This window comes from Artemia franciscana, chromosome 1 (genome assembly GCF_032884065.1).
Source record: "Artemia franciscana chromosome 1, ASM3288406v1, whole genome shotgun sequence".
NCBI classification, from domain to species: Eukaryota; Metazoa; Arthropoda; class Branchiopoda; order Anostraca; family Artemiidae; genus Artemia; species Artemia franciscana.
Window position 1 is genome coordinate 27,070,237 of NC_088863.1, and position 27,580 is coordinate 27,097,816.

General features: G+C 35.8%; 1 protein-coding gene across 3 annotated transcripts in view; it reads right to left on the minus strand.

The window, feature by feature from the left end:
* The window catches only part of LOC136027714 (transmembrane glycoprotein NMB-like), a 45,290-nt gene extending 20,084 nt beyond the window's left edge, over positions 1-25,206 (minus strand). For 2 of the 3 annotated variants that reach the window (XM_065705174.1, XM_065705171.1), the window contains exons 1-2: positions 25,082-25,206; positions 9,734-9,784 (exon numbers count right to left, since the gene is read on the minus strand). In XM_065705174.1, the coding sequence (XP_065561246.1) occupies positions 9,734-9,767 (34 nt within the window). In that variant the 5' untranslated portion in view covers positions 9,768-9,784; positions 25,082-25,206. The remainder of the gene's footprint in view (positions 1-9,733; positions 9,785-25,081) is intronic. The other variant, XM_065705179.1, reaches the window with a different exon arrangement.
* Positions 25,207-27,580: the final 2,374 nt, after the last annotated feature.

The following is a 27,580-nucleotide window of genomic DNA, read 5'->3' on the forward strand; positions in this document are numbered from 1 at the left end:
TTTCCTCTGGAGGCAACATTACAAGCACAATCTCAGTTGCAAGAGTAAACGATCATGCAAATAGCCCGTTTAGAACAAAGGGCTTCATGGACGCATCTTAAGTATAAATTGTTTATACTGTACATGTTTGGTACAAAACTATGCAAAATTTATTTAATCTGCAGCATTGAAGGGTACTCTAAACTAATAAAAATAAAAAAATGCTGAATATTTTTCCACAGTGCTTGAATTATGAAAGGGCTCATTTAGGTATATCTGATCAAACGAGCAAAATTTCTTGTTAAGGATGAACTTGACACTTGTTACATGAATGTTTATATCTGTTACATTCTAACAGGCTTTGAAGGAAGGACTAGTCAACTTTAGTGCAAAGAGAAAAGGGTGGCAGCCCCCCCCCCCCAGATACGGGATAATTCTTGTTCAATTCAGGTTACAATATCACCACTGTAGGTTCGCTTTCAATATCATATTCAGAGGCATCGTAAATATGAGGGGAACTGCTACCCAATCAACCTCCTATTTTTTCTCTAAAGATTAACTTTTTGTTTAAAAATACTTCGAAATTCAATTTTAAATACACGTACTTACTTTACATAATAAAATAGGACAAACTTGAACACGAGAGGTGTTGCTGTCCCCCTAAACCTACATTCTGCTAAGCTAAAGTTCTACTTTTTCATAATCCTTCCATCTTTTTAAACTAAAATGTTATTCACTAAAAGTTCCCAGAATAAGAGGGGAGCTGAAACCCCTCAACTTATTTTGTAAAATTGCAATTGTCACAACATATTCCTCCAGATGAAACAAGATTAAGCTGTTTGAACCCTTTCCTTTTTCACACTGAAGCAAAAGACCACTCAAGAAGTTAGAAACTTTTGATCAAAAATTTTCTTTTAGAGGCCTAGTCCCCCCCCCCCGCAAAAATATCTAGCAGCCTGTTCCGTAATACTTGGTGTATAACTATACATATTGTTTACAGTAATAAACATATAGATTACTGTACAAATGGCGATTTCATTTTCTATGGACCACATAAATATTTACAGGCAATTGAGTCAAAGCACGTGGGTAAAACCTCTGAAAATAGGAGATAATATAAAACTTTTTCATTGTTCAACGAAACAGATGGCTATCTTAGAATGTTTCGTCGAAAGCGATTTGACATAATCGGCAGATTTAATCTTTTACAGCACAAAATTGGAAAAGCTGGTGGTTTTCTATGAGACAGACTCTTGTATTACTTAAAAATGCACTGGAAATGAAATTCCACTCGATAGAACCATCCCCTGATAATATATGACCATGGGTTCTATAAAACCACTCCAAGTGACGTAAAAAAAAAAAACTTTTGAAAATTTTTAATCTCGCATTTTTGATGATAGAATCTTGAAACATCCTCTCCAAGATTCTCAAACACGTTGAGCTTATAGATGTTAATGTCATCAATATTACCCCTTTTTTAGAGGGTGTTTCCCCCTTTTCTAAAGTTTTTAAATGGTATTATAGTAATAAATTTTTATAAATTACTTAAAATTAGTGAATTTTACATAATTTTAAACATCATTAAATACGGACTATTTTGAAATATATATGAGGTGCGGTAGAAAAGTAATGAGATTTGCGATATTTCAAGCGATCTGGCGACCCTGCAGTGTCTTCCTTCCGATAGCACGTATATCCGGACCCTTCCATACCTCAGTTCAAGTGTGTACTCACTCTGTAACCACTCGATTTGTGAGACTGCCCTTTTGAAGTGACCAAAATGATTGGTCGTCATTTCTGGACTTCAGAAATAATCCAAAAGGCAGTAACAGACATTCTGGCGACCATAACGGTTGAAGACTTCCAGCGCTGCTACGAACTGTAGGAACAACATCTCGGTGTGTAGTTGCCTTTTCAAGGGGATAACATTGATGTTTTAATTTAATAAAAGCTTAGTTAAGAAAACAAATCAGTCTCGTTAATTTTCAACCGAACCTCGTAGGCCTACACATTTTTGAAACTTTGAGGTTAAAAAAAAACGTAAAATTTTGTAAAATGAGTGGTCAGAAGGCTGCTCATATATAGAATAATTTTTATTCGTATTTGGGTTTTACCTCCCCTCTGCACTTTAATCTGGGAAAAAAATTAGCCTTCAATTTAATTTTAATATTGCATTGAGGGTTATCCAAACATACCCACTCTTCATGTAAACCTGTTTTAGCTTACCCCAAAATTTAGTTTTTAACTTCTGTTTTCTGTTGAAAAATTAAACATACAAAAATAGTTTTTTTTTTAACAAAATTGAAGGGCGAAATGATGTCTTGAACGGACCCAAAAAAATCTAATGACATAAAACGTCATAGTTAGTATGTGCCAGTATTTCCAAATATTAATCCAAAAAAAAAACTCTTCCTAAAAAAGAAGTTTTTCAAAGAAAAATAAAAGGCTATATTACACCTAACATGAGTAAAAATAAAATCTAACAGTAATACGAGTGGAAAACAAACGCAAATCAACAAATTAGTGAAACCCAAACAAGTCAAAATTAAAGGGACATAAATCACCACAATCAGAAATAAGAATGACAGATAAAAAAAAAATTAAGTCCAAACTTCCATCGTTTCTGAATTTGGAAAATTATACATCTTACGTCAACACTTCATTCAAATCCCCCTCAAGATTTCCTGACAGTCTCACCAAAATACTCTTAGCCTTAAAATTGGCAGTAGCAGTAGTAGCAACATCCATATAGTGCCTTTTGGTTAGTTCAATATTCCTCTCAATAGGCAGGGAAAGTTTCGAATTATTTTCAAAAACGAACGAATTATTATCTCTGAAAAAAAATCAAGAGAAACCCTGCATAAACTTCATTTGTCCAAATTTGGTCATTTTTTGGTAAAAAATTTGGTCATAAAACTAAGCAAAGAGCAAGAATGGTCATTTTTCGGCCTGGAATGAATAAAGACATAGAAACATTGGTAAAAAACTGTTAAATTTAAAAAGAGCCTATGATTTGCTCAGAAATCCCATCACTGCCTTGGGAACATGTAGCATCTGATTTGTTTCAACGGGGAGAACATGAATTCATCGTGACGGTAGATTACTACAGCAGATATTTCGAGTTAGATAGATTACATTCCACGACATCTGTGGCCATAGTCACTTAGCTCAAGGGACAGTTCACAAGACATGGAATGCCCTCAGTAATAACCACCGACAATGGTTCTCAATTCAGTGCCTCCGAATTTAAAAATTTCACAGAGCAGTAGGAAATCCAGCACTAAACCCCTAGTCCATGTTATATCAAAACCAATGGACTTGTCGAAAAGTGTGTACAAACCTGCGAACGGATTATGACAAAAGCAAAACTAGGAAAAGAAGACTCTTACATTGGAATATTGGGATACAAAAATGCTCCCATTGATAGGTTCGCTGCATCTGAAAAGTTAATGAGCTGGCAATTACGGCCGGTACTCCACGTAACCTCAAATCAGTTACAAAAGAAAATTATCCACCATACAGATTTGAACAAAAACGAGCAATTGAACAAGCCCCAAAAAAATTGTACTACGATCGTACAGCAAAACCCCCAGCTCAATTATAAATAGGTGCAGAAGTAAGCATTCAAAAGATTCCTGATACTAGGTGGAATAAACGGAGAGTTGTTGATGCTAGCCATTCACCAAAATCACATCTCGTAAAGAATGAAGACCGTTCAATTAACCGCTGTAACAGAATCAATCTCTCAAAACGCGTGGAAAATCCCCGTCAATCAAATACAGACGAGCTAAGTGACGACGTGGACAATACAACTACAGATGATGGTGCTGCATACAATAAACAAGAAGAAAAGGGCGCCCCAACAGCTTCCACCCCATCCCCTCCAACCACCACTACAAATATCAGAGCTAACTCAGGACGACTAGTCATCGAACCCCAAAGACTTGATTTGTAAAACCAAACAGATCAATAAATTTTCCAAAAGAAAGAAGATGTAGCAGTTGTAATATTTAGCACTTAATTTGGTTATTAGATGTGCTTATGCTTATATCGTAATAGCTTATTCCTTGCTTGTGCATGCGCTATTATTATTTGCTTATGCTTGCTTATTTTGTAGGCGCTTGGTTGATTATCTGAACATCTTGCTTCCAATTTCTGCAGTATGCACATAGTGACTTTTGGTTAGTTCACCATCCTGCTCAAAATTTCCTGAAAGTTTCAACTTATTACTCTAAGTCGTTCTTGAGATATTACTGATACGCCCTTTTCGCAACCTGCGAACATTTAGTGCTTTTGGTTCAGTTCAGCATCTCTTTCAATATTCCCTGAAAGTTTCACCTCAATACACTTATCCTTAGTAATAATAGGCACTAGTAGTAGTAAACTGGTAATAGTAGAATGCTGATAGTGTAGGTTTCATTTTAGAACTAAAGACATAATTATTCGATCTTTCAACTATACTGAACAAAATGGATATCTCCAAATTTTTACCAGATAATTTTGGGGAAAACATGGGCGTTGCCTTTTGGTTAATTCAACATCCCTCTGAACATTCCCAGAAAGTTTCATCTTAATGCCATTAGTCTTAGTTGTTATAGGCCTACATTACTGACAGATAAATATAAGGCAAAATCCCCTATTTAATGGTACATACAAAAATGTTCGATTACGCTCAAAATATTTTGATTTTTACTCGTCTACTATGGACTTTAGATTATCTTTCGCTTGTTTTTCTTCTTCGCTACAATGTAACATTTTCTAATTAAAATGAGTCTCGACTAGCCCTGATATTTCTTGAATACCTTTATTCTTTTGGTTAAACAAATACATGTAAAATGTTTACCAAACTTTAATTACATTACTTTCAAGTGAGAGAATTCAATCTTGAAGCAATAAGAAACAATAGCTGCTGTAGCGTAGAAAGTGGGAGGTTGAGGGGCATTGGCCCCCTTATTATGTAGGTTAATTATTGATTATTTAAGTTTTTAATCTTATTCCTTACTTTCACAGATTTTATCATATTTGATTTCCATTTACTTTCACTATCAAATTCATTTTAATCCACCCCTTAGCTTTCACGTCCAAGTTTAACTTTTGCATTTACAAAACTTCAAAAAAGAAAAAAAAACCTCTTAATTTTTGAAAGGAGGCCAGTAATACCAACAACGTCATTTTCGCCCTGTTCTACATCCTCGCTGGCCTGACATCATCTGATCAAGCAGTCTCCTTTTTTTTATCTATGATCATGAATCATGAGGAGATTTAGAGTTGCTGTTCTTTTGAGAAAACCCACTGGCCACACTCACACAACTGATTGGGGTAGCTACCAGGTCATTACGTTTATATTTTTAGCAGAGGAGTCGCAGGAAAAACGCTAATCCTGGCAAATGCCCCATTACATGCTATTCCCACATCCACCGGGCCAAGGCAAATAAAACAAAAAAAAAAAAAAATTAGTAACCTAATAGCATCCTATCAAAAGAAATAGATTAAGATAAAAGCCACATAGTAGTACAATGTTAAAAATCTAATGTTACAATAATGATACTTTGCAATACTTTCGGAGTAAAATTCCCAGTTCCAGTCTAATCACATGCGCAGTCCATGTTCCTCCAACTGAGCAGATGCTAGAAGTTAAATAATCTCTCCATATTGATAGGAAGGACCGCTCACGAGAATCTGGCACTAAGAAAATACACCTTTAAGGGTTTCCGGAACCCCTTTACCAAAAAGGAGATCCGCTGACTTTCACAACTTTCCTACTTTTTCCGTGCAATAATACAATAGTGGATAGACCCTCCATTTAGTATCGACTGCAAAACTTTATGTTTAGATACAAACATGGCACCATTTTGTCTCTGATTTAGGACAATTTTCATATAGCTTTTCAGAAGTTCCAAGCCAATTAGCTATATCTAATTTTCCGCCAAAGTCAGGCCAAAATTGATATCTATCTATTTAAAATTATTGTAGCTAGATTTTTTATATAATTACAACATGGATACACATTGGTGCAACAATTTCATTCTTTACAGTTTCGATTACTATTGGAGCAAGTCCCGTATATGTGTTTTCTCTTCGTTACCAGAATTTATAAATCTTAGATATGTTAATTCTATTTAAATTTTTGAAAACAAACATTTTTTTAGAGGGAATCTAAATCCACTGGCGGCCTGCTTAAAAACTTACTTACGCTCTGGTTACTTGAGCCTTGTCTTAGTGCTGATCGTTATGTTATTGTAGGAGTAGTAATGACAGAGAAAACTACGTGTGCTATCAAAATCACAGCGTTCCAGTATTAGCTAGTAATAGCTCTTGACAGTTTCGGAAAATTACAGCTTACTCTACAAACTAAAAAAAAAAACTTGAAAAATGAAAGTAAGTTGACTGAGTTAATCCTTACAGACTCTTCTGTTGAGAAGTTAATCGGATCTATTAGGCTGTGGACGTAGGTTAAGTAATCATATTCTGTCGAGATTATTATATTTAAAATCTCGCGGTGGTGTTTGATTGTTTGCTGGTTATTTTTACAGGTGTTGTTTTTATTACTACTACTGTTGCTATAATACTGGTGTTAACTGCAAAGCTTCAAGGTCTAAACACAGGTTCTAAATATTTTCCGTGTTTTCAGTAGAGCACACAGTTTATTATAATATAGTAAAAAAATTTCATGGATTATCTTAGGCAATTTCTCTGCCTTTAATTTTGAATTTATGCAATTACTTCATTAAAAAGTGGCTTTTTTATTAACTCCTCAACTTTTATTAACTTTTACAAGGTCTGATTATAAATATGAAAGCTAGTTTTCGTTGTTGAATAGTACTTGTTCTAAACGACTTTTGGAGAGCTCTGAAACCGAGGTATTGGTAATTTTTAATTCTTTGAATCGGAGCTCTGAAATGCAAAAAGATTGTTTAGTACGATTTTAAGCCGTCCTAGCCAAATGGTTACAACACTAGGTTTAAAATTCTTTGTCCGTTAGGACAGAGGTTCGAGCCCTGGCATCGCTGGTTATTTGGTTGGAAACAAGGGTCAGTGGTGTTACTCTGTAAGCTTAGCCGAAGTCTACCCAGCCCTAGATAGGTATCTGAAGAAATCTGGGGAAGGTAAGCAGGAAAGATTTGCGACAGTACACAATGGCTGGCCCCCAGCCTCCACTGCACTTCCTGGCTGAAGGGCTATGAAACGGAGATCAGCACCGCTGGTAGGAATTGTAAAATTCAATGCCGTACTCTTTATCTCTAGTTTTGGTGTGATGCCATTGAAGGAAAAACAATGGTCGAGTTGACATAAACGTTTTCTTTAGTACTATATTGAAGGGATGAGACTTCAAGGATTTGCTGAATAGGTACTAAGTAGCGGAAGAAATGGAAAGTAGGTTACAAGACCAAGAAATATAGACATGGCGGAAGACAAAACACATCTGTTTCCCTTGAAGTTTCATAAATTGACCATGGAGATGTGGTGCAACGAAATTTATTTTAATTTAAATTCTAGAGCTAAATCTAAATCAAATTTTACTTTTAAATTCCTTATTTTGTCAGATTAATTCAATTCTCAGGCAGTTTAAGGTATCACTGTTGATCACTTGGATTAAAAGAATGATTGGGAGAAGATAAACTTTACATCTCGTCCTTATTTTGTCCAAGGCTCGGTCATGGTAATGAAGCTGAAAAGAAATCACGATCCCAAGAAATCTTGGTTGCAAGTTAGAAGAAATTCCGATAAAAACTGATACCAATTTAGTTTTGAAACAAAAAAAAGTTAATAAATGCTAAATATAAGACAAACGTTGATCAATCAACGGCGCAGACCGGTCAGTTTTCGGCGGTGCTCCGCAAACAATTTTTTTAGCGTGTTGGTGGCGCGCGCATCACCAAGCATTTTTGCGCCCACTGCCGCCTAATTTAAATTCGGCACGGTTTAAGGGACTAGTGATGTGAATGATAAAATAAAGACGAATAAAGGAAAGGTAGCTGGGGGAAAGTTACGAGAAGTCCTGAATCTAGACTGCTCATCTGACGATACATCAGACAACTTATCACGGAAAAATATTCAGAACTTAACCGGAATATCGACCAACTGTTCGCAGATTCCAAACAGGTGTTCAACACCATCTGGAGAGAAGGTCAATGGCACATTTTTCTTCCCTTTGACATTCCACCCAACAAGGTTCCCTTAATTAGAGATATGTACATGAAATTCGGAAGCGTATTACGACTGGAGAAGGGCTCACCAAAAACTTTGAAATATCAACCAGTATTCTTCAAGGCTGCCTGCTATCAGTGCGATTTATTTTTTGCTTCAGTCCTTTCACTCAAGGATATCCCGTCTGGTGCGCTCGTAGGAGGAGTAGTGACAGAAAAACTAGCTGACATTAATGATATAGGCCTAATTACCGAATCTCTCCAAGATCCCCAATTCCAGGATGGCATCGTCCACACACCAACCTTTTTGGGATGACCATCAACACCTCGAAAACGAAAGCCATGCGCTTCTCACGTAAATCCAAATTCCCCAGAAAATCCCAACCTCCCACTCAGAGGTGACAATACAGAGCGGGTTATTCCAAAGACATCAGAAGACGCCTGCCACCCGCGAACTCCAGTTTTAAATATCTAAAGTCCATCTAAAGGAACAAGAACTTTATCAGCAATACTTAAATTGGGGCTTTTCAACTCATTCCTCATTCCTATCACCACTTATGCCAGTGAAACTTGGTCTCCTAAAACAGATAATCTAGGCCGCCTTGCTACCTTTGAAACAAAATTACTACGACGCATTGCTGGGATTACTTAACATGGTAGAATATCTAACACCAAGCTTCTCCAAAGACTCAAGGTCAAACGTACCATCATTGATAGAATAAAACTCCAAAACCTAGATGGCTATGACCTAGCAAGCGTATGGAAAGTAATCAGCTCTCGAAGATAGCCTCTGATGACCGAGTACATGGTTCTTGCCCTAAAGGACACCTCCCAAAGAGATGGACAGACAATTTTTTGTCACTGAACGAAAAAATTGTGGCAGAAGATAGAAGTTTGTATAGGAGTTTTATCAATAGACTGGTGAAAGAAACAACAAGAAACAACCCCTAAACAACCTTCGAGGATGGATGATTTTTCTGAAGATATCAACCCCTCTCTCTGAGGGTGTAGTACCCCTCCCTTTCTATGATTATGTAATATCTTATGCCCATAGTTTTGAAGATAAACATTAATTTAATACATTTTAAATCAATTTAATTTTGTTTTAAGATTTATATTTCTAGTGATAGGGATTGCTCTTTACTTAGCCAATGCTAAACATGAATAATTACCATCATTAATAAGCATGAATAATTTAATTTTGCTTTTTGTAAGGTAGCTTTAGTTCTTTATATCATTCTTTATTCATTTATCATACTTTTTTTAGTTACTGTTCAGTACCAAAAGGACTTTGACAGACACAAAAAACCTAAAACCCTTTAATTTGAAACTTACGTCATTTAGGTAGTATTGTGACATAGATCTAATTTCATCTCTATTAAACACTTGACACTAAACGCTCGATTCTATTAAAGTGCTTATTTGTAATGAACTCGAAAACAGATTAGGTAAAAAATAGAAACCTAAACTTCAACATATTCTGAAGTTACATTAAGTAAATGAGGAAACAATAAGTTGGAACCTTAGAATACACGAACAGTCCCTAGAAACAATGAAAACATAATTAAAAATAGTGTAAAGTTCCTTTTTCTATTTTTATTTACCTGCAATAACAATTGAACTGCTCTTTACCTGCATAACCAGTTACGTCACACCTGCAAAAAAGAGAAAAAAGGGGGACTAAACAAATACTATACCATAATTAATACATTTTGAACAGACCCCATTTCTGTAAGAAAAATAAAACAAGAAAAAATAAAATAGAAATCAAACTCAAGTTAACAGGAAACAAAAAAACAAATTATCAGAACAAATGTACTTTCAACAGTCGCCTTAGTTTTACAATACTGAAACGACAACTTTTTTCACATTAACTTTATAATTGATTCCATTTCATTCAAGAATAAATAAAATTGGTTCCTAAACAAATTTGCTCTCAAGAAAGCTCAATTCAAGTGAAAACAATGCATTCTTGTCATTAACACCAATCTTCAAAAAAATAACCAAAATACTTTTCAAGTCTACAGAAACAGAAATCGTAGAAAAAACACATTTCAGTGATTTATTTTAATTTACTATTCTAATAGTTTTGCTTACTGTTTTAGCATTTTCCAGTTTATTCAGTTTTACTGCTCTAAAAATGACAGTTTTGTTCTGACTACTTTCCTTTTAATTCTATTTCTTTCAAAAACCTTGAAAGTTGATCATGAGAAACTTTGAAAAGAATACAACAGGTCATGGGCTTCAGAAGCTTATGCTTGTCAAAGAAAACCACGACCATGCTAAAACAAACAAAGTAAGTCAAGAAACAAGAATAAGAAAAGAAAGGAAAGTGAAACTGTTAAAAAAAAATAAATTATGCAACTTCTTTGTTTACCTCCCAAGACAAAGACAAACACAATGACAATACAACATATAATGACCATAAAATTATCCATTTCGTTATTTTTAAATGGAGAAGTATCATGAAAATTCTTGCAGCCATCAAACAGCATTCAATAGTTTAAAACCTTTTTAAATTATAACAAAAGCTAAGAGCTCATATGGCACCTGTGACGAGGCCAGAAAAGTCAAGAGCTCACAGGGCATAAGCTCTAGCAAAATTCTAAGAATCAATAGGTTGATTTAAAAGGAAAATCATATGTTTAATGCCGGTCGGGATTTAAAATAAGAGCTCTGAGTCACGAGGTCCTTCTAAATATCAAAATTCATTACGATTTGATCACCCACTCGTAAGTTAAAAATACCTCATTTTTTCTAATTTTTACTCTCCCTTCAGCCTCCCATATGGTCGAAACAGGGAAAACGACTTTATAAAGTCAATTTGTGCAGCTCCCTGACATGCCTACCAATTTTCATCGTCCTAGCAAGTCCAGAAGCACCAAACTCACCAGAGCACTGAACCCCACCCCCTAACTCACCCAAAGAGAGCGGATACAGTCCGGTTACGTCAATCCCGTATCTACAACATGTGCTTATTCAACCCACCAAGTTTCATCCCATTGTCTCCACTCTAAGCGTTTTCCAAGATTTCCAGTTCTTCCTCCAACTCCCCCCAATGTCAACAGATCTTACAAGGCTTGAAATAAGAGTTCTAATACATGAGATCCTTCTAAATATCAAATTTCATTAAGATCTGGTCAACCGTTCTTAAGTTAAAAATACCAAAATTTTTCTATTTTCTCCAATTAACACCCTCCAGCTCCCCCAAAGAGAAAGGATCCGTTCCAACTAAGTCAATCACGTATCTATAACTTGTGCTTATTATTCCCATCAAGTTTCATCTCGATTTCTCCACTCTAAGCGTTTTCCAAGATTTCCGGCTTCCAAGATTTGTTTCCCCACTCCAACCCCCCATGTCCCCGGATCCAATTCGAATTGAAAATGGAGCATCTGAGACACAAGATCTTTCTACATATCAAGTTTCATTAAGATCCGGTCACCCATTCGTAAGATAAAGATACCTCATTTTTTTCTAATTTTTCCGAATTACCCCCCACACAACTCCCCCAAAGGGAGCGGATCCGATCCGGTTATATCAGTCACGTATCTTAGACTTGTTCTTATTCTTCCCACCAAGTTTCATCCTGATCTCTCCACTCTAAGTCATTTCTAAGATTTCCGACCCCCCCCCCCAAACCCCCCTAACGATACTGGATACAGTCGGGATTTAAAATAAGAGATCCGAGTTACGAGATCCTTCTAAATATGAAATTTCATTAAGATCCATTTGCTCCTTCATAACTTAAAAATACCTCATTTTTTCTAATTTTTCAGAATTAACCCTGCCCCCCACTCCCCCAAAAAGGAGCGGATCCGTTCGAATTATATCAATCACATATCCAGGATAAGTGCTTATTTTTCCCACCAAGTTTCATCCCAATCCCCCTCCAACTCCCCCCAATGTCGCCGGATCCGGTCGGGATTTGAAATAAGAGCTCAGAGACACGATATCCTTCCAAACATCAAATTTCATTAGGATCCGATCACCCATTTGTAAGTTAAAAATACCTTGTTTTTTTCTATATTTTTTTTTAATTAACCATCCCCCCACTCCCCCTCCCCCAGATGGTCGAATCGAGGAAACGACAATTTCTAATTTTATCTGGTCGTGTCTTTGATATTCCTGCCAAATTTCATTGTCCTAGCTTATCTGGAAGTGCCTAAACTAGCAAAACCGGGACCAACAGACAGACAGACAGACCAACAGACTGACAGAATTTGCGATTGCTATATGTCACTTGGTAGATACCAAGTGCCATAAAAAAACATTTATGTATATATATATATATATATATATATATATATATATATATATATATATATATATATATATATATATATATATATATATATATATATATATATATATATATATATATGCTTCCTAACCAGGCCCTGGCACTCGGCACGCTTCTATATATGGATTCTCATTGTTGCTTGTCTTCTAGCCACAGACAATTTGCTGTATTTTCCAATTACAGTCTTTTCAAAGATATTTGATTATTACAGCAAGTTGGATTTCTAACAACGATTTCTACTAAGCTTCAAACTTTTGGTTTTCCTTCATTATTTTTACAATTACCATTTTTTTTTGCTCTTCAAGCACTTTAATCTAAAGTTTTCCATGCATGAAAATCATTAATTTTTCCACATAAGTGGACAAGTGTAACAACGTCATTACAAAACTAATGTATATAAAAATGACGTCACTCATATGTTTTTCCCCCCCAAAATTAAGGCTTTTAACGAATTTTCTCAAACTTCGTTATCTACAAGTTATATATTCTTTATATACATTGTGATATAAAAGGTATATCACAGGTATGGAGAGAAGATCATGTAATAAACAACAAAATTATTCATTTTTTAACGAAAATACCCTGATGTATAAAGACAGTTGTATAAGAATCCCATGATCTGGAAAAGAGTTGTATTTCACAATCAATTCTGACTCTTGTGTTTATACGCATTAGCATAGAAACTGTATTATGTGGGACTCTTGCATAATAAATGATCCTGAAATGCATTTATATAAAAAAAAAACAAATATTTACAAGGAAACACATACAAAAAAGATTTTATTCATAGCCTCTATACACTGGTGGTCAAGATGGCTTCAGCCTCTTAAAAGATTTTCCCCTTCCCAATCCCCTAGAATTCTATATTACAATTCGTTGCACAAAAGTATGATTACTCAATAATTTTTGTGAATATTTTGTTTAAAATTAAATTACAATCCAATATTATTATTCTTAAACAAAATAACTGAAAAGCTTCACAAATATTCAGAATATTTTCTTATAACAGAAATATGTCAATTAAAAACAAACATAAATTGACTTTAAGAAAAACATTTTTCAAAAAGAAATTTTTTAAAGAATAGTAAAGAGCCATATAAGAACCTAAGATAGGCAGAAATAAAGTCATATAACAATTCAAACTTAAAAATAACAGAAATTATTAGTGGTTGTAATACCTAATGATAAGATACAGATAAATTGGGCATTAGAGCCAGTACCAGGAGACAAGGCTTTAATTTGTGAAAATAAAAATAGTTCCCTTAATGTCTTTTGCAAAACAATCGTTTAATTTTGTTGATGAGACATCAAATTAATGTTGCAATGGAAACCATTGCTGCAGTCACTATCAGGACTTGTAGAATTTTTATCAGGAGCATTCCATGCTTCTTTTCAAAAAAAAAACATTATATAGGCATCATTCATATCCAGGTGGTATAGAACCTTCAAGCCAAGTTTTTATTTAACATAGAAAAATCCTATGTACAACAGTGATTAAAGGCAGATGTACAAAAGTCAATGCCAATAATTTCAAACATTTACTCATGAGATTTATGCTGTCATTGCAAAAACTGTTCAATAAGGAATTGATATTGTTGTATTGTGCATCAAAGTTAACCTTAAAAAGAAAGTCATTGTTGCATAATTATTGAAAAAAAAATAATAGCAATACATTTTAACATAATTCAGTAACAATCAGGCATGTTTCATTGGACATATCCTCCAAAATATGTAACTTACATATTAGAATGACTATCTTATTTTTAAGTTTTAATTCAAAGGGTGCCAAATCTGCAATTTCAATCAAGTTAAGAGATTGTGGCATGAATATAATACCCCCTTACTGTTTATCATCCACAGAATCATAAATATTATTCAATTTGTATTCTCCTGAGATTTGATTGATTACCTCAGCATTAATATTACTGACTTCTTTGTTCAGTATCACAAGACTAACACATTCCTTCATTTGGTTATTATTGTGTATTTGTAATGTCATTCATATACAAAATGTTTGTTTTGTTTTTTTCAAAATTAAGGCCTTAAACAGACTTTCCCGAAATTTTAACCAATCCAAATTGTTTTTTCACACTGGAAAACAGGCATTATGCTAATTTTCAGAAAATAATTAGTGCAACTAAAGAAAATACAGGTAAATAAATATACTATATACAATTATTATTGGTCTAAATATACAAGGATTCAGCACTGCAAAATATAGTGGGCTGTAAATTTATCCATTAGAGGGGTAAAGTCAAACAATATATTTTAAACAAGTAGGTACAAGTATTTATGATTGTTTTATAGTAGTTTCCAGAATTTTTTTTTTAGGTTTCATTCAAATGGTTAGTGTCATTAACTATGACAAGAGACTATACAATCTCTTCTGCCAGTATGGAGTCATTCGAACCATCAGTTGACAAGTAATGGTGCACAAGCCCCAGCAAAAAGTTTGTAATTTACCTTATCAGTTAGCACACTATCTTCACTGACCAGCAACTACACAATCATCCTATTGCTGTGACGTGCAATGCCAGGTTAGCTATTATCCTTTTGTGATAATAGTAACGATTATATTAGGAAACTGGGCAACTCCTTTCCTATTGTAGTGTTTACTTTAGTAGCTCACATCAAGACATGAAAGTTACCAAAGTGCCTGCATAGACTTATCATACACAAAAATTGTAGTATACCATAAAATCCAAAGACTATGTCTCGCCTCAAAATTGGGGCTGGAACTGGTGTTTGGTTATGACAGTAGTAATTATAATGTCTGGCAAGAACACTAGAAACAGTCTAGAAGTGCCAGTTATTTAAAGCAAATTTTATGCTCCTACTAAATATAATAATTCCTTCCCTGACAATGTAAGACACCCCCCCTCCAATGGTCATAAATTGACCAAATAACTTATTTCTCCATTAATTTATTCTAGTTATATATCCTTTGTAAAAATGGATTTTTCAGCAATCTGCAATGCATCTTCTCCATGATTGATAGCAAAATTTTATGGCTTGGAAGCGAAATCAAGTTTTATTTTTATAAATTTTTAGAGAACAATTACTTTTGTTTCAAAAATATCCTATTTTTATGAGGAAAATATGTTTGTTTTTACTGGACCCTTTTTGTTTATTTCTTTGATTAATTCAAATTTTCTTTGTTTTTAGAACTGGAAAGATAATCTATAGCTAGAATCTGGTGTCCTACAAAGCAATGACAAGCCAGGGCAACACCACAAACAAGCCAACGACGTCATAAAGAGAAGGATATCCTCAAAGCTACACAAGATAAAGACCTAACAAACAGCAAGGGTGATGAGAACAATCCAAACCTTGTTGACAAGAGTGTTGATGTCAGTGATGACAGTTCTTTAGGTAGTACCAGTGAAGAAGATTACAAACAGGCAGTCAAGAGACAATTGAAGAACAATGAGAAAAATATTCCTCTTGCTTAGCAAATTTAACAAAAGCAGATGAGGAACAATGGAAACAAGTCCTTCTGCATTGGCAACAAGAGCTAAGAGCTCATATGGCACTTGTGACGAGGCGAGAAGAGCTAAGAGCCAAGAGATCATATGGTATGAGCTCTAACAAAATTCTATGAATCAATAGATTGATTTAAAAAGGAAAATAAGAGGCTTAATGCCGGTCAAGATTTAAAATAAGAGCTCTGAGTCACAAAGTCCTTCTAAATATCAAAATTCATTAAGATCCGATCACCCACTCGTAAGTTATAAATACCTAAATTTTTCTAATTTTTCTTCTCCCTTTTGCCCCCCAGATGGTCGAATCTGGGAAAACGACATTATCAAGTCAAATTGTGCAGCTCCCTGACACGCCTACCAATTTTCATCGCCCTAGCACGTCCAGAAACACCGAACTCGCCAAATCACTGAACCCCTCCCCCAACTCCCCCAAAGAGAGCGAATCCAGTACGATTCTGTCAATCACGTATCAAGGACATCTGTTTATTCTATCCACCAAGCTTCATCCCAATTCCTCCACTCCAAGTGTTTTTCCAAGATTTCCCCCTCCAACTCCTCCCAATGTCAAAAGATCTGGTCGGTGAAATAAGAGCTATGAGACATGAATTCCTTCTAAAAATCAAATTTCATTACGATCCGATCATCTATTCGTAAGATAAAAATACCCCAATTTGCATGTTTTCCAAGAATTCCGGTTTCCCCCTCCAACTCCCCCAAATGTCACAGGATCTGGTCGGAATTAGAAATTAGAACTTTAAAGCACAAGATCCTTCTAAATATCAAATTTCATTAAGATCTGGTCACCCTTTCGTAAGTTACAAATGCCTCAATTTTCAAAATTACCCCCCCCCCAATTCCACCAATCCAGTTATGGTCCAGGCAGATCCGGTCCAGTTATGTCAGTCATGTATCTTAGACATGTTTCTATTCTTCCCATCCAGTTTCATCCTGATCTCACCGCTTTAAGCATTTTCTAAGATTTCCGGTCCCCCCCAACAGCCCCCCCCCCAATTACGCTTGATCCGGTTGAGATTTAAAATAATTTATCTGAGTTACGAGGTCCTTCTAAATATGAAGTTTCATGAAGATCCGATTACTCCTTTGTAAGTTAAAAATACGTTATGTTTTCTTATTTTTCAGAATTACCCCCCCCCCAATTGAGAGGATCCGTTCCAATTATGCAAATCACGTATGCAAGACTTCTGCCTATTTTTCGAACCAAGTTTCATACCAATCCCTCCAATCTAAGCGTTTTCCATCATTTTAGGTTTCCCCACCCCAAACTTCCCCCAATGTCACCAGATCCGGTCAAGATTTAAAATTAAGAGCTTTGAGACAAGATATCCTTCTAAATATCAAATTTTATGGAGATCCAATCACCCGTTCGTAAGTTAAAAATACCTCATTTTTTCTAATTTTTCGGAATTAACCCCCCCCCCCCCAACTACCCAAAAGAGAGCGGATCCATTCTGGTTATGTCAATTATGTATCTAGGACTCGTGTTTTTTTCCACCAAGTTTCATCCCGATCCCTCCACTCTAAGTGTTTACCAAGTTTTAGATTTCCCCCTCCAAACTCCCCCCAAATGTCACCAGATCCAGTCGGGTTTAAAATAAGAGCTCTGAGCCACGATATCCTTCTAAATATCAAATTTCATTGAGATCCGATCACCCGTTCGTAAGTTAAAAATACCTCATTTTTTTTAATTTTTCAGAAATACCCCCCAACTACCCCAAAGAGAGCGGATCCGTTCCGTTCATGTCAATCATCTATCTAGGACTTGTGTTTATTTTTCCCACCATGTTTCATCCCGATCCCTCCACTCTAAGTGTTTTCCAAGTTTTAGGTTTCCCCCTCCCAACTCCCCGCCCCCGTCATCAGATCCGGTCGGGATTTAAAATAAGAGCTCTAAGACACGATATCCTTCTAAACATCAAATTTCATTGAAATCCGATTACCCGTTCGTAAGTTGAAAATACCTCATTTTTTCTAATTTTTAAGAATTATCCCCCCCCCCCCCAACTACCCCAAAGAGAGCGAATCAGTTCCGATTATGTCAATCATGTATCTCCCTCCACTCTAAGTGTTTTCCAAGATTTTAGGTTTCCCCCCCTCCAACTCCCCCCAATGTCATCAGAACCGGTCAAGATTTAAAATAAGAGCTTTGAGACACAATATCATTCCAAACATCAAATTTCATTAAGATCCAATCACCTGCCCATACGTTAAAAATACTTCATTTTTTCTATTTTTTCCGAATTAACCGGCCCCCCACTCCTCCCTCCCCCAGATTGTCAAATCGGGAAAACGACTATTTCTAATTTAATTTGGTCCGGTCCCTGATACGCTTGCCAAATTTCATCGTCCTAGCTTACCTGGAAGTACCTAAAGTAGCAAAACTGGGACTTTAGGTTTCCCCCCTCCAACTCCCTCCAATGTCATCAGATCCGGTCGGGATTTAAAATAAGAGCTCTGAGACACAATATCATTCCAAACATCAAATTTCATTAAGATCCAATTACCCGCTCAAAGTTAAAAATACTTCATTTTCCCTATTTTTTGTGAATTAAACGAACCCCACTCCCCCCCAGATGGTCAAATCGGGAAAACGATTATTTCTAATTTAATCTGGTCCGGTCCCTGATACGCTTGCCAAATTTCATCGTCCTAGCTTACCTGGAAGTGCCTAAAGTAGCAAAACCAGGACTGACAAACAGACAGACCGACAGACTGACAGAATTGGTGATTGCTATATGTCACTTGGTTAATACCAAGTGCCATAAAAACGGGCAAACAAAGAGGAATAAGTCTGAGCCATCTCAAAGTTGCAAAATAACATGTAATCTTGTTATCACTTTTCAAATTTCAAAGGTCACAAAAGGGAACAGAGACCTAAAGCCCCCCAAAAAGGCTTGGGACCAAGATCCTCAAGAAACATCCTTCACATCGATGCCAAGATTGGCAACACAGAGTTGAATCACAGAGACATAAAAGCCTTTTAAGGCCTTCTGCATGTCACTGGAGTATTCAAGTCAGGCAGTGAGGATTGCAAAGGTCTCTTTGCAGCTGATGAAACTGGATGGGACATTTTCAGCATTATGATGGTTCCAAAGCAATCCCAGTATCTGTAAAAGCTGTCTTTAGTTCAATAATAGGCACATGCATCACAAAATAGGTGGGTCTCTAGCTCCCATCTAATAGGCTTCTGACCTCTTCATTGCAAACTGCAAAGCAGATTTCTCACCAGGCAAGTACTTAACCACTGATGATATGCTAGTTGCATTTAGAGGATGATGCAAATTGAAGATGAACATTCCCACTAAACCAAAAAAGTATGGAATTGAGATTCTATGCCTAGCAGACTTGAGGGCACTCTGTCTATGCAGTGCATTTGTCAACACTGGAGAGGAAACACATATAGTTAAAATCCAGAATACTTTTGGTTGCAATGCAAACTTCCTTGACACAATTCAATCACTTGAAGGGCTCAAATCACAACCAACACCACCCAACAACTGGTTCACATCCATAGATCTTGTTCAAATGCTCAGACCCTTGTCAATGACCTATATAGATATGGTGAATAAAAAAAGCGAGAAATCCGACCCCTTTCTTTGTCAGTTGTACAAGGGAATACAACTTGTCAATTTTTAGATTTAGAGACCATCTCACCCACGTCTCATATGTTCTAAAGAAAAACAAAGCAATTATTCTTCCTTTGTCAATTGACTTTTCAATAGTGGTTGACTACAAGAGCAATAAACCAGAGACCATCATGATGTGCAACACAACAAAAAGCGAAGTGAGCTCTGTAGACCAAAAAGTGCATTATTTACATAACCAGCTGCTGCACAAGAAGATGGCCATAGTGGTGTGGCATGTGATCACAGACATAGCTGGAGTCAATGACAATGGTATTCTGAGCTAATCAGCAGCCCAAGAAAATACTTGGCCTAAACAAAAATCCTGACATAGCTAGGATAATACCTCATTGACCCAAAACTTAGGCTCAGAGCAACCTTCCAAACAATTTGACTGGCAACCTCACAGGATTTTCAAGTGAGAATCTCCTCCAGGCATCTTCTTCAAGTTCTAATGACCAAACAGGTCATTGCATTATTTCCCCCAAAGCAAGGACAGAAAATCTAAGTATACCTGCAGTCAGTGCCAAAAAATGTGTGCATGGAACATTCCAAGTTTGTATGCCACAAATGCATATAGTGGAAAGACTTATACATTTTAGTGTTTTTAATTGATATATCTAAATATGGTGTAAGCCAAACTGCAATAATTTGAGGTAAAATTCTAGACAAGGTACTTTTAAGGTAAAATTCTAGACAAGGTACTTTTTGCTATCTTGGAGAGTGGTTAGGTTAGTAAAATAAAAAGTAACGAGTCCCATGTTAAAACATACTCTGGTAAGGTATTGTCAAGCTGCTATGTTAACCCTCTTCTGATTTCTAAGTCTTAAAAATGTGCCTACTCAATAAGTCTATGTCTATTGGAATTTTGACAAAACAACATTAAACCTTAATTTTCTGTTTCTTTTCCTCTGATTTTAGTTTAGAAAATGAAATTCCTGTTATATGCAAAAAAACTTGAGAAAATTTCGAAAATTGAAAAGAAGGGCTAAAATTACCTGGATAGATTTGAGGTTTTCTGGCGTAACCAGCAACACTTTAAGCAACCTGGAGTATTGGTTCTGCCTGTGCCAGTGGGTAAAGGCAGGCATAGTTAGCAACCCCCACCCCTGCGGTGTAAGAGGGAGCCAACTCATCAGGTGAGACCTATACCAATTTTTACTTGTAAACTGCCCCTGGGTTAATGTCACTGCTACTCTTGATGCTTGATATTTTTTTGCTCACAGTTTTATATTCTACAAAATCCCCAGCTTTGCTATTTGAAATTTGCTGCTAGATTGTGAACCATATCCTGCCTTATACCACTGCTTACTCTGCAGCTGTTTTGTTGTTTACATCAGGTAAGAAATCAAGAGTCAACACAAGCCACCCCATGAACTAAAGTCAGGCAGCTCACTCCAATTCTCTGGATCAGAATCTGTTTCAGAGCAACCGCTCATGCTCACTAGTCACACAAATAGTATAAAAATCAAGCATAAATTCTAGCAGATTCACAACAACCTGACAACCTTAAATCTACAGTGAGATGGTTACTTGATGACCTCATATTGGCTAAGATCTCTACCCACGTAGATGAGGCAGTGATTATAATGAAACAGGAACAGGCATTCATGCAACATGATGTCACTATCTCTTCAGATTAGCTGGATCCAATCAAGCAGGATGTGTATGCTGACCTCAATCTAGAGCTTAGAAATCTAGTTGATAAAAGCCCTTGAAAGCTATAAAAAATGCATCTTTTGTATTGAATCTTCTTTGACTTCTTTAGAGTCATCCATGAAAGACCTTGAAAGCTCTTTCAGGCCTATCCAGTCAAACCTGGCAAGATTAAATGACTGTTTTGAACAATAGGTTTTGGGAAAGCAAATTACTGTCTTTGGGGTGAAAGAGGATGTCTCCATTGAAAACACTGAAAGTCAAATCATGTCACTATGTGCTGGGATATTTCCTGGCATATCAATTACTCAGTGTGACACTGTATCAGCGAAAATAATTGGCAAACCATCTGCAAAACACAGACCCATAGTTGAAGAATTTTGATACTTGCAAGTTTTTCAGCTGCTTCTCAGACAAAAGAGGGATTTAAAAGGATTGGAATACAATTTTCTGAGATGCTTACAAAACTATACTTACAACTTCTTTTATATGCCAAGTCAAAGCTTGGCTTATGTAATGTTTGGTCCAGTAAAGGTGATATCCTGTATAAAACCAAATCTGGAAGAGTGGTTAGGTTCAATGATCAGAATTAAACTGATTTGTGTGCTGCAAATGCAGAAAACTAAAGTAATGAATTTGAATTTATTTTGTTATGACATATTGGATTGTTTCTGTAGGAATTTACTTTATGTTCTGACAATATTCCTCTATTATTCTTTATTATCTTCACATAATTTTGACTGGTGCCATATTATACTTTGGATGATATTTCCCTTCCCACTAACATTCCTTTATGTTTGTTTGTGATTCTATCACCTTCATGTAGCCTAATTTCTATTATATCCTTGTCATGTCAGTATACTTATAGATCACATAATTTTAACTGGTCACACATTATAGTTTGTGCCAATACTTTGAATAATATATTCCTTCCCACTGATTTTTCTTTATGTTTGTTTGTGATCCTATCACCATCATGTAGCTTGGTTTCTACAATAATTTTGTCATGTTAGCACACTTGCAGTTCTAAGAATTTTGACTGGTCCCATATTATATTTTGGGCCAATAATATGAATAATGTATGACATCCTACTGATATTTCTTTATGTTTGTTTGTGATCCTGTCACCTTCATATAGGCTGATTTCTATCATATTTTTGTCATGTCAGCACAATTGTAAATCATATAATCTTGACTGGTTCCATATAATACTTTAGGCCAATACTTAGATGAATATACATCATCCCACTATTATTTCCTTATCTATGTTCTAAATTCTTTGGCAAGCATCTTGAATTTGTATTTCATCACACTTCCTTTGGCTCATATTCCACCCAAAAGCAGTGTAAGTATTTTCTCTTAGCAAAAGTCATTTTTCCTTTCCCCATTCAGTGATATCGAAATTTCTAGTTTCTAGAAAGAAAAGAAGCTTTTCAGTTGACAGTTTAGGTTTGAACAATAATGTTCTTTAAAAAATTGATCAGTTTGTTTCTAACCCCTTCTCAGACACAACTAAGCTCTCTTTTTCTTCTGGCGTTTTTCCTTATTTATTTAAAGTTGTTAATGTTGTACCTTTGTACAAAACAGATGATTCATCTCTAATTTGAAATTATAGACCTATTTCTCTTCTTCCTTAAATCTCTAAGGCTGTTGAAAAAGTATTGTAGACTCTCTTCATTTGTATTTAGTACTTATACAATTGCAGGAATTTTCTCTCATAACTGACAATCAGTAGTGTTTTCATCCCAGTTTTTCAACCTTGCATGGACTTACAGATGCAACAGAGTTTGTGCATGTTAATCTTGGCAGGGGTCCCACTTGAAAGGTTTAGGTCTTACCTCTCTCAGGGAGATCTCAGTATATTTTGGTTAATGGTACTTTTTCCTCTATATTGGCTATATTGAAAGGTGTCCCACAGGGATCAGTGCTTGGTCTACTTCTGTTTTTAGTGTATATTAATGATCTTGTTGATGGTCTTCATCCCCTTGTGTACCCTCTTTTTTTTGCTGACAATAGTAACTTTTTCATTGCTGTAATGGACCTGCCATCTGCCACTTCTGTAGTTCAATGTCTTCTAGATAAAGTAAAAGATCAGTGCTGGTCAAATGGTATGCCTCTCACAGCAAGAAAAGTGCCATTGTACACTTCAGGACCCCTTATCATATGAGAGATGTACAGGAGCCAATTATCCTGACTTATGGGAACAATATGATACTGCAAGTTACTATGGTGAAAATTCTTGATGTGTATCTTTACTGCTTTCTTTTTTTTTTAAACCTCATACCCATGCCCTTGTTCTCCACCAGACTTCAATGTTACACTGGGTTAACTCATGCTTTCTCTTTATTATGCTTTTATTTTTCCTTACCTTTCTTATTGCTGTTCTGTTGGTAGCTTTTCTGCCTTGGTTTTAACCTTCCTCTGATATTTATAATGATACTGGAATAGCTCTGCTGGATTGTATTGTGGGTAAAAGTTACCTTTATTTAGTGCATTCTGCTTTTCTAGGTATACTTCCACTGTCTGCAATAATTTTTCTTATGGGTGGTCTCAGGTAGGTACTCTCTCTCCTTCTTTATGCAGTTCTCCTTGCAGATTTATTTTACCCAAATAATCATCAACAGCAGCTTAAAGGTTTCCTGTTTATTAATCAGTTCTATTATGGAAGTCTATCTCTTCTGATGTCCTCTGTTTCTCCCTGCTAAGGGTAATTCTTGTTTTTTTTTTATCTCTTCTCTTCATTTAAATTCTTTTTCAGTTATTTGTTTCTAAATCTCCTATCTGATAAATGACCTTGTCTTGTGCTAGTGTGTTTTTTTATTGCTGTATATGCTTGTATTTTTATTGTATGTGCTTCATAAAAGTGTTTGTTGGGATTGGGCAAAGTTGCAATGCTAAAAAAAAAACATATATTCATATACTTCATTTAGGCTAGGCAGAAGATTTATACAGCAAGGTTTCACTTTTAGAGCACAAAGATTTATAATGGCCATCAAAGGTCAATGCTCTCTAGCAGAAAGAGTAGAGATGGGTACTTCAAAATACCTTCCCAGGACATACTTTGGTAAAATGTTTAGTTTTATCACAAGCTGTCAAAAATGGAAAAAATGTGTAAAGTGGGCTTGTTTACAGGTAACATTACCTATAAAGTGAATCATATTAGTCCAAGAGCCCCACATGCAGTATGGTGAGGTCTGTATTACATATTTATTCAATAAACCTTGTTTGATTTTTTTTTTTTTAGTTTTATCACTCTTTGTTGAATAAATATTGAATACAGACCTTGCCTGCAGGGCTAATGGACTAATATACTTTGCTCTATAGGTAATGTTACCTGAAAGCAAGCCTACTTTATGCATAGGATTTTTTTTTACCCTACGAGTTATTAAGGGCTAAATCCACCTAATATGTAGCTCAGTAATGGATAGGTTTTCAAGTCTAGGCTATTGTAGCCTAAGAGATATTTGACAATCAAGGGTGTGTTGGAGTAGCCTATTTCCTTCTGGAGACAATAAATGTCCCCAATGATAGTTATGTTACTTATGAATATATTCTTACTGATTCAACATGTCAGCTATCTGTGTGCTACTTTTATTGTATTACCTTTATCCTAGACTATGTTTTACTCTAGGCTTACTTTAAATTGTGCTTCTGAACAAAGAAGGTTCAATGCTGTATCTGTTATTGATAGCCTACTTCAGAAGTGTTACTTTACTAGACTGTTTTCAAAGCATTGAATTGAGATTCAAATGACACATTCCTTCTTTTTTTCAATCTTGAAGCCTAGGCAAAAATAACTGAAGTTTCAATCACTCAGTCCAATTAGGCCTGACAAATTTTGCCAAATACCATAAATATATTTAGTGTTTTACCATCTAAAATAATTTGCTTGTGTAGTTGGAAGTTGTAATAGGCCTATCTTCCCACTGAAAATGCTATAAATTGGCTAGCCTGAATCTTCTTCTTCCGTTTCAGCTTTCAGCAAATGTGGGCTTTTCAATCAAAACTATTCGGCTCTTTTCTTTTTGATTAACTCTGTGAGATGAAAAAAGCTACTGAATGGGTTGCTTCTTATTTATCTTGAATATTCTCAGATTTCTTTCAGTAAATCTTTCGATTTGAGGAGTTGAAATATTAGAGGATAAACCTCCACTGTTATGTTATTCATTGAATTTGACCCATCATATGAGCTATGGGACAGTATACTTGACCAGCCAAAATGGGCCATATGAGGAAAATTTTTAATATTATTTGTGGCAGGCTCCGGGGGACTTTTTTGGGGATGTTCTATGCATTGCCTATTACTACTACTACTACTACTAATAACTCACTGCAGAACCAAGCCGCCTGAGGTCAATACTGCTACGCGCGCTCCTCCTCCAACCTAATATATTTAAAGCCTCCCTCTTTACACCCTCCCGGGAAGTTCCCATTTCCTTTAAATCTTTATTGATGACATCCTCCCAACCCAGACAAGGACGACCTGCTTTCCCTGTAGCCCCAGACGGTTGTCCAAAAAGGACAATCTTCGGTAATCTGTCATCCTTCATCCGTAGAACGTGGCCTAGCCACCTAAACCTTTCTTTCATTATAGCCCTAGAAAGCGGGATTGAATCACATTTTTAGTACAACCTACTGTTTGAAATACGGTCAGTCAGCCGGGTACCCATAACAATCTGTAAGCAATATCTCTGAAAAACATCTAGTAAATTTTCATCTGCTTTTCGGAGCGCCGATGCTTCAGAGCCATAATTGACCACTGTCATCACTGTAGCTTCCAATATTCTAATCTTGATTTGCAGACTTATCTTTCTATTCTTCCAAACTTTTTTAACTGTGAAAAAACACCCTGAGCCTTAGCTATTCTACTTTTTAACATCTTCACTCCTCCCACCATCTTTAAAAATAATACTACCAAGGTAACTGAAGCTCCCAGCCTGATCAATCTTTTTGTTACCTAATGTCACCTGTTCATCTTCACTTATTCCTAGCTTTAATGACTTAGTCTTCTTGACATTAATTTTCGAGCCTATTTTAGCACCCTGAACTCGCAAAACCTCTAAAAATTCATTCATTTTGCTCACACTTTCATCCAATATGCTTAAATCATTAGTATAATCTAAGTCCAGGAGCGCTTTTCCTCCCCATTTGATTCCATTGTCTCCAATTGCCTTTCCTGTGCTCCTTAAGACGAAGTCCATCAAAATGATCCATATAAAGGGGGATGGAACACAACCCTGCTTAACTCCTGATTTAATACAAAACCAGTTGCTAACTTCATTTCCTACCTTAACCGCAGCAGTATTATTCTCTTACATAGCACAAATAACTTCAATGTATTTTTTTGGTATACCATATAACGATAAGACCTTTGTTAACGCTCTTCTATCAACAGAATCGAAAGCTTGCTTAAAATCAATAAAACTGAGGACCAAAGGTGTTTGACAACGAAGGGACTTCTAAATTATTAACCTAATGAGCGAAAACTTGGTCGACACATCCTGTACCTTTCCTAATAGCGCATTGTTCTTCCCTTAAAACTTTGTCTGCAGCATCTCTCAGTCTAAAAAGTATCATATTACTCAGTAGTTTGCTACCTACTGAGACCAGACTAATGCCTCGATAATTACGACACTCACTTTTGTCACCTTTCTTATATAGTTGTTTAATTAAGGTTTTCCAAAAATCATTGGGTACTTCCCGTTTTTCAAAATCTGGTTCAGTAGCTTTTTCCTAACCTCAGAGCCACCATATTAAAGAAACTCATTAATCATCCTATCAGCACCTGGAGCCTTATTATTTTTTAATCCTTTTAGTACTGTCGCTAATTCTTCCTCACTAAACAAATCTTCCTTCACATCCAAGGTATCACACACTTTTTCATTTTCATCTATATCTTTTCCTGCAACTGTATCTCGGTTTAGCACATTCTCAAAATGTTCCACCCATCTTTCTTTAACTTTTTCCTTATCAATAATTGTGGCCCCATTTCTATCTTTAACTAGGACTAGCCCGGATTGGCTACTCCCTTTCAATTTATTAACATGCCAGTATAATATTTTACTATTATGCCGTCTAGCCTCATCTTCCATATCCTCAGCAACTATCACAGTGTGGTCGGGAAAATAGTTTGGTGCTTGATTGGTGGGGTTGACTGCTGATAAATAAATAGGGTAATATAGGGCAAAAATATTCCGTTTAGGTTTTTGGTCTCTGATCTGAAGAATGAACTCTAGCCACTAGTGACTGAAATATAAAAGTAAACGAAATTTTGGATTTAGTAAAGAAAGAAGCCAGGAAACCATCATGGTTGCATGTGAAACTAAAATGCAATTTTAGGCATACTAAAGAAGAATTCCAGGGCATCATCA